The sequence below is a fragment of the Mus caroli genome, chromosome 19 (genome assembly GCF_900094665.2).
Source record: "Mus caroli chromosome 19, CAROLI_EIJ_v1.1, whole genome shotgun sequence".
NCBI classification, from domain to species: Eukaryota; Metazoa; Chordata; class Mammalia; order Rodentia; family Muridae; genus Mus; species Mus caroli.
Window position 1 is genome coordinate 374411 of NC_034588.1, and position 8832 is coordinate 383242.

An 8832-nucleotide genomic window follows, 5' to 3' on the forward strand; every position below is an offset into this window, starting at 1 on the left:
CTTCCTTCCTTCCTTCCTTCCTTCCTTCCTTCCTTCCTTCCTTCCTTCCTTCCTTCCTTCCTTATCTTTCCTGAGATAGGATCTCATATAGCCCAAGCTGGCTTCCAGTTCACCATTTCTGCTCTTCCTGCCTCTGCCTGCTAACACTGGGATCACAGGTGTGCACCACCATGTTTAGCTCATGCATGACAGACAAGCATCCTATCACTCGAGCTACATCCCTAGCCTTATTGATCAAACTAAACTTTGCAAGCATGGTAAAGTGAGCTACAGTAGGAACACACTTTACCTGGATCCATTCTAAAACAGAAAAAGAAGCCCACAGAGAAACTGGGGAAAAAGGGTGGAGGATACCTGGTGGCCACGCCTTGGTTCCCACTCCTGAGCTGCCCTGAAGCAAAATGAGAAGAGGCCAGAGCTTTCCTGGCCAGGTCCAGCCACACCCAGGGTGAGGACAAGATTGGATCTGGGCTAGCACAGTGGCAGAGCTTCCCAGGGGGAACGCCTCTATGTGACTAAGGGGCCACACCTCATGTCATCCTTTAGTAAGGATCACAGGTCCTCTTAGACCCGGAAGAAATGAGAATGGTAGTAAGCAGTTCTTACCTGCTCTAACATGTGGGAATAGAAATTACAGAAATGTCCTATGGTGGCTGTGTGTGTTGTACACGCTAAGGCCATACTCTTGAGCACTAGGAAGTTACAACCCCAGCTCCTCTTTTTAGCATCATGACTAGTTGCCACACATCTGCACAATTAGCTCAGGTGGTCTTCCCTAGACCCTTGAGCCTAAGGAGAGGCTGTCATTCAAGTTTCCCGTGGGACCAATTCTGCAGCTGCCACCTTCCCTGGGGTCACACACTTCCAAGAATTCCCAAACCAGGCAGGATTGGGCTGGGGGGGGGGGTGGTGGAATTCAGAGAACATCCCATTCTGACCCAAAGGAGGGCACAGACCCAAGCAGAGTTCAGGAAACTCCAGACCCAGGGATGCTGGGGCCAAAAGAAGATCCCAGAGATGGGTTTTCTAGGATGGGGAGCAGCCTGCATGGGACAGAAAGCATGGCCAGCTTGGTGGCTGTCACAGTGGCTGGTCTCAAGAGGACAGAGGCAGTGGGCCGAGTTCAGCAACTTGAGATTCTACTTGGATTGGTGCAGAGAGAAGGAAAACGCCTAATGTGAACCTATGGCTTACACGGGGGGTGGGGGGGGGGAATCAGCAAGCAGAGAATTCAGACTCTCAAAGGCTTCTGACAGGATCATGAACTACTGCATCCACTGTGAAGAGTTTAATGGTCCCTGGTAAATCATACTTTAAATGCCACCTGACTTGCAATCCCTCTACCAGACATACACTCAAGGGAAGGAAGAAACTGTATTCCCACAAAAAATGTGTGCATGAATAGACAGAAATCTCATTCCTGACAGATGGACAAGAGCAAAGGACTGAGAAGATACTGCAAGGCGTGTCCCATAAGCAGTCATGTGACTGGCTACAGAAGAGGAGAAAGTGTTTGTGCACGGGACAGCATAGAGCCTGAATATGGTTATGTTCCCAACAAAGCCAGACAGACATAAAAGGTACATCGAGAAGTCTAGTTATAGGAAGTATACCAAGAAAACCAAGTCACGGAGACAGAAAGGTGAAGAGTGTCCCCAGAGGCTGGGGACCAGAAGCATGGGCAGTGGCTATGACTAAACCTACTAAAGGCCACTCTGCTGGGAGCACAGAGCAACAGCTACATGGTCCAGCATCTCTGGGTGCCAGGTATCCCTGTCAGGCTCCCATTGGCAGCTAGGGTACCAAAGCCTCCTTAGCTGTCTGGAGGAAGAGACTGGCTTCGGCTTACTTTGTTCAGGAGACAGGCATTTTGAAGTTCATGAGCAACAAGATGGTTTCTTTCAAAACAGAGACTATCAATAGGGAAGCCCATGATAAACAAGGCAGCTCCCGCTGTCCCCAAGAGAAGGACAGCACCCTATTCTGACCCTCAGCTCATCTCCCCAGCACTGAGGATGCCTGTTCCCCAGGAAAACAGTTTCAGACAGTCTCTTCTCTTGGAAGCCACCCATATCAGGCCACTCCAGAACCATAAAGAGTGTCCTCAGCGGTGGTCTCAACAAATCGTGGTAGCCACAAACAAGGAGCAAGAAGTTATCAGAAAAAGCGGGAAGATGTCCACCCCGAGGAGAGTAAAGAAGTACTCATGATGCTGACAGGTCACCAGGCACTGAGGTCCCATCAGAAGTACCCGAGGGGCTCTGCTGAAGACACACAGGCACTGACGAACAAGGTGCTGCTCAGGGAACCTGGACTGTCAGCCCCACCACCAGCTGCTGTGGTACAAGGCTGCCACACTCATCGTACAGCCATGGCTGCAACAGATCTACTTCCTAAGCGGCATGGAGGATACCCGAGGACCCGGTAGTTTCTGGTTGTTTTGTTCCGAGACAGGATCCTACTATGTAGCCCGAGAAGACCTAGGATTCACCATGTAACTCAGCTGATCTCAAATTTATACCAATCCTCCTGCCTCCTACTTTAAAGCCAGCACGGACCTCCCCGAGGCCTCTCAGACTGTGGGAATGAGACATTAGAAACCATTTTTTAAGAGATTACATATTTAATTTGATTTTTAAACTTTAAAAATTTTTTCTTTGTGTGTGTGTGTATATGTATGTATGTATGTATGTATGTATGTATGTATGTGAGAAACAGACAGACAGACATGCATATGCAGCACAGCTCATGTGTAGAGGCTAAAACAAAGTCGCAGGAGTTGATCCTGCTTCCAGCATGTGGGTTCCAAGAATAGAACTCCCAGCAGCCACATTCCCCCACTGAACAATTCCCATAAACCATTTTGTTTTTCTTTTTAAGATGGGGCTCAGTGTGCAGCCCTGGCTAGCCTGGAACTTACTATTTAGACAAGGCTGGCCTCAATCTCACAAAAGATCTGTCCGTCTGCCTCTTCTTTCCATGTGCTAGAATTAAAGACGTGTGTAACAGTACCCCTTTTGCTTGTTTTGGGGGAGCAGTTGTTGGTTGTTTTGGTTTTTGTTCTTTGTTTTCTGAGACAATATCCTAATATCCCAGGTGATCAAATTCACTATGCAGTCAAGGACACGACTCCCAATCCTCCTGCCTCCACCTCCACCTCGTGAGTGCTAAGATTATAGGCATGTGCTACCCCACATGTGTGGTACTGGAGACTGAACCCAGGACTCCTCCACACATGCTAGGTAAGCACTCTACCAAACAAGTCATATGCCCAACCCCCTCACAATTTCCTCGAGGACTCTCTTTGGCCATTACAGCAGGGCGCAGCCACCCACTGATGCCCATGGCAAACATAGGATGGGGTGAAGGGCATCCAGGCCTGGCCTCTGCATGAAACTCCGGGCTTCAGAGCAACACTAAAGAATCTGGTTCCATGATGCCACTCTACAGGGTGGCTTCTTACACTTGTGTACTCCTCCATGCACATCTGTGCCTGGGGCCTCACTCACCTCGATTTTATCAGTTTTGGCATCCCCCCAGTACAGCTTGCCCTCCTGCAGGTCCAGGGCCAGTCCGTTGGGCCACCCAAGGGAGGTGTTCACCAGGACATGCCGATCTCTCCCATCTAGGTTGGCGCATTCAATTTTGGGGTTCTCCCCCCAGTCTGTCCAGTACATGAGGCTAGAGAAAAAGCAAACGGCCATGAGAGTGTCTATTCTGCCCTTGCTACACCCCAATTCTGAGGGACACACCTACCCTAGCCTGTTAGCCTACAGCTCAATAGGAACATCAGAGCACCCCCACAGCACAGGACTACACAGAGCTGCCAGGGGGTGGCAGGTTCAGCTCCCACCCCTAGGAGGATTCTGAAAGTGACCCTGTAGATCATCTGGGGCACCCTTGTCCCTGATCTGTTTGCAAGAGTCCAGAACAGCAGGAGGAAGGCAGCAGGGAGCCTTCTAGAAACAGAAGCAAAGCTCCCATATGCTCAGGATGGTGACCCCAGAAAAATTTGGAGGCAGAGGGCAGAAGTTTTAATTCAAGAAAATCCAGGCCACTGTGGACTCAGGGCAGAGCCTCGCCTCCTGATACCTCTGACCTGCCTTCTGGCCCCCTGTGTAGGAAACACTCTTCCTTCTTGGGACCTGGGATCAGACACACGTCACTTGCCATCCCATTCCCCTGGATCCTCAGGCTCAGAAGTCACAGGCTGGGAAGGGGCCTGGCATCTGCTTCAGTTCACACACGAGACCTCTGTGGCCATGGGGCTGTGACCTCACTGAGTTCTGGTGGCGTAGCTGGGAGTAGATCCTTAAGCTTCCCGACTTGAGCTGACCACCGAACCCCTGCTTCCTCACCCACAGCTTCAAATGACCCCAGTGCTGCTTGTCACCATCTTCTTTGGGGACAACCCTGCACTCTGGCCATTACCACGGAGCAAATTCTTCTGCTACTATTGGGCCCAAGGTCACTAAAGAGCAGCAGAGAACCTTCCCCCACACTCCACACTAACTGCTGCTCCCACTTCTGGACCTCTACATATAACCCCTTCAAACTCTCTAGCTTACAAGGCCCCACAGTGGACTGCACCACAAGCCTGGGGCAGAGCCCACAGGTAGGCAGATACAGCACTGGCGCCAGCACTTGTAGGCATCTGCAGCTCCTGCTGTGCTCCAGCTCGTCACCACAACAGGGAACACACTTGTGCTTTCAGTGTTCAGAAGACTGTAGCCAGCACTCCTGTCCAGCCCTGCCCCTCAGACACAGGTTCACACCCTGTACTAAGTAGAGACTCTCCCCGCCCCACCCAGCATCACCCCCAGAGTTCTGTGGCACCCTCCCCATCAGGGTCTGGTCAGTTAAAGTTCTAGCTCAGGAGCCCTGCTCACCACCGGGCACAGATGCTGGGGTCAGAGGCTCCACCTTAGCCATGCCCACTTGGCATTCATATGGGTTTCCAGAGATCCAAGCTTATCCTCGTATCTGCACAGCAAGCACTTAACTGCTCAGTGACCTCTCTAGCCCCTTCCAGTTCTTCGGTGGTTTTAGTCTGTCCATTTTCACTAAGAGTCATCATGGGTCCTTATGGTTGTTTGCCCAGCCCTCGGGCTTTCTCACCATTGCCCCATGGCCTGGCCCTGAGCTCCTCTAAGTCCGGTCTAAGGCCAACTGCAGCCGCAGCACTACAAGCCCTTTGAGAAATGCTCATTTTAGACCAGTCCTGACTCTGCATATCTCAGATGATGGGCAGCGAGGACTATCCCAGAGCCCACCTGTCGTCGCAGCCTTACCCCATCACAGGGTGCAACACAATGGCCCGAGGTTCGTCCAGGTCCTCAGATACCAGGATCTTTCGGGAGGTGCCGTTGAGGCGAGTCACCTCGATTCTGTCAGTGCCTGTATCTGTCCAGTAGAGGTTCCGGGCGACCCAGTCCACAGCAATGCCATCGGGGTCATTGATCTCAGTGTTCACAAGTGTCTGCGCACCTGAGCCATCCAGGTACGCCCTGCGGATAGCCCGCACCTCATCGTCGGTCCAGTACACGTAGCCCTCCAGGGGATCGTAGTCGATGGCAATGGCGTGCCGGATGTCGCCCACCTGCAGCACTATGTCTGTGAAGTCAGGGGTGTCCAGAGAGATCCTCCTCAGGTCTGTCCTCCGAGCCAGCAGCAGCACTTCCTCAGCCCCTGTGGGGATACAAGCTGTGAGGTCAGAGGTCTATCGCTGTAGCTGAGGCAGGCCCGAGAGCCTGGGCCGGCAGTGGCGCTTACAGGCATGGCTCAGCCAGGACCACAACAGAGGCTGCAGGGGCTCTGTGGGCCTGACACTGTATTTTCCTGTTTCACAGGAGATAACACTGAAGCACTGAGAGGTTGAATAACCAGCTGGAAGCCCTCGGGCAGGCCATCTGGCTTCCACCTGTGTGTGAGAGCCTCTGCCACTTGTCCCTCTCCTGACCACGAGCCCATCTCTACAAAAACAATCCCTCTGGAGGCACAGGGCTCCAGACCCCAACTGCCGATCCCTCTGTTCTTCTCCAAACACTAGGCATCCCTGTCTTGCTCTGTCACCCAGCTCCCTGACAGGGATGGACATCTGTGTCAAGTAAGTTCTGTCAAGCACAGCACTGGGATGGAGGGAGCCCGGCTCTAAAGCTCAGAGGCTCCCCAGATGCCTGCCGCAGAAACACTAACACAAAATGTAGGACCACTTGACACACCAGGTGACTGAGGCAGAGACCAAAAGCAAGAGAGCCAAGCCACCTGAGCCCAGCCCGGACGCTCCAGTTCCTTCTACAGTGGCCTAGACCCAGTGGGCACTGTGGGCTCTGCAGACCAGGGTCTCACAGGAGATAAGCAAGGACTACACTTCCAATACATCTCAGAGCCACTGTGAGTTGTCAAAAATCAACATGGCACTGGACACTGAGAGCCTGAGGGCAGAAGCTGTGAAACCTGTTTCCATGGGACCTTGGGCACAGTTCTGAGAGCCTCAGGCACATCAGCAGGCCTGCTCTTTCTTGGCCCAGGACTGCCGTCTCTAACCACCTGGCTGCTTGGTGAGGTTCAGACTTTTACAGGTAGGTTCGGGGGCTATGTGGCCACTGCAGTCTCTTCTGAACCAGCAGTGTGCCCCTCACATGTTCCACCCCAGGGCCCAAGAGTCAGTACTAAAAGGCCTGGCATGGTGGTGCGCATCCTTACTTCCAGCATTTGGGAGACAGAGGCAGGTGGATCTCTGAGTTCCAGGTCCTCCCAAGCCTACTGGGGCCAAGCCAGAGCTTCCTCCCAGAGCTGCATCACTGTTAGTCATCCCTTCCAGCCCTTGATGCTCTCTAGATCCACAGAACCAAGGTCAGGGCCAGTGATGAATTCTGGCATCCCAAGGCTATCCACCTTCAGTTAAGAAGCCTTTTGCAGCAGGGAAAGTGCTGGGACCTCCCTCACTTGTGAGCCTCCAAGCCAACAGCCTGTTGTCAGTCATGCCTGACCATGTAGCCCCCTAGCAGTAGGCAGCTGCCTACACTCAAGCTGGCTTGCTCGAGGTCCTCTCAAAGGTCAGGACACTTGCGCTGATTCCTCCACCAAGGAAGAAGTCACAGCAGCTTCCTCTTCAAGGCTGGGGAAACTGAGGTACCAGGAGGAGAAATAATAGTTGTGAGAGACCCTTGACCCAAATCCAGGCTGCCTGCAAAGGTGCATGCTGGGAGGGAAGAGAGGAGCAGAACTTGGAATTTCAACCTTTTCCTCCTCTGGCTCCATTCTCAACAAATTCAGTTAACCTCTGCCCTGTGCAGGGGCTGACAATGTCCTCATCCCACAGTCTCGTAGGGACGGCTATGTGGCCTTTTATACAGTGCTGAGCCCAGAACAAGGGTCAACCCTGCCCGAGGAGACACAGCCCTGGGGCTGAAACTTCCTGGTGTGAGCATCGGGCAGGGCTCCGACTCACTGGGCTTGTTTCTCCAGGCCAAATGCACCTGGGACACTTCCTGGCTCTAATACTGAGCCAGGAGTCAGGAGGCTTAGTCAACATGATAGATAAGAGATGTAAGCTCAGGAAGGGACCGAGGGCACTAACTGTCAGGGTCTCTGTGTGGGACAGGCAGTATGTATGTGCCAACTGTCCCCTGGCTTCACACAGTGCTCCCACTTCAGGAAGCTCTAATCCCCAGTGGAAACCCCCAAACCATATCGAAACCCGTTGTGCTAATCCTGCCCCATAATCCTAAGGTAGTCACCCATATAAGGCACATTTTCACATCAGGTAGGATTATGCCAGGAACCTGGTGCACAGAGAGGCCAAGCTCCTGGCTGAAGGGCACACAGCAGCAAGTGGGAACATAAGATCCCTTAAGCCAACTAGGAGTGAGTATAAGAGGCTTGAACTCACTCAGGCCAGCTCAGCCAGACCAGCAGTTTCTATTTATAGGTAGCAACCTTAGCCCAGGCCGAGACCAGCTATGGCTAAGAAAGAGGTAGAAAAAGCAGACTCAGGAGTCCCTTCACACCCCCAGGGTGACAAAGCAGAGACCATAAAGTGAACAAGACCAACAAAGAACCCACAATTTCAAAGTGTAGCCATGAAAAAGAAGTGGGGAGTAGGGAAGGGTGAGGGGAGGGGCTGTGGGGGTGTGAGGGTGTGAGGGCTACTCTCTGCCATCACAAGGGAGAGTCCAATAGAGTGTCCTCAAGCTACACACAGGCCCAAGCCCTCTAAGAGCGAAATCAGCACAAGGCCCTAAAGAAGAGTCATCAATGGGGACTCTTCCTAGCCACCCTGAGAAAGACTGTGAGTTAATTCTTGGTGACTACAGCAGTAATTCACAGCTGAGCTAAACCCAGGGCTGTCAAGCAACTCCGTCATGGTGAGCAGGGGGTCCTCTGGAACCCCACTGCTGCACGCATTTTGGAGCATTTTTACTTTTACAGAGAAAAATACAGAAACCACATCAGGGACACTGAGACAGGACCACAGCCCAGCCTTGCACACAGGTATAACAGGCTTCCAGGACTCATAATAGAAGGCTCTAGCCAAAGCCCAGGCTAGGAAGGGGCAGCTGCAAGGAGCCTCTCACCAAATGTTTGCCAAGGCTGGTGGTGCCCATGGCTGATCTCTGAGAAGGATCTTTAAAAGTAAGGCTAGGGGGCTGGCAAGATGGCTCAGTGGGTAAGAACACTGCTCTTCCGAAGGTCCTGAGTTCAAATCTCAGCAACCACATGGTGGCTCACAACTACCCGTAATGAGATCTGATGCCCTCTTCTGGTGTATCTGAAGTCAGCGACAGTGTACTTACAATAATAAATAAATCTTTAAAAAAAAAAAAAAAA

General features: G+C 52.2%; 1 protein-coding gene across 1 annotated transcript in view; it reads right to left on the reverse strand.

Annotated features, from left to right (window-relative positions):
- Lrp5 (LDL receptor related protein 5) overlaps positions 1 to 8832 on the reverse strand; it is a 105734-nt gene that overhangs the window by 43392 nt on the left and 53510 nt on the right. Inside the window, exons 6-7 of the mRNA XM_021152534.1 lie at positions 5292 to 5688; positions 3510 to 3681 (exon numbers count right to left, since the gene is read on the reverse strand). Coding sequence (XP_021008193.1) covers positions 3510 to 3681; positions 5292 to 5688 — 569 coding nt within the window. The remainder of the gene's footprint in view (positions 1 to 3509; positions 3682 to 5291; positions 5689 to 8832) is intronic.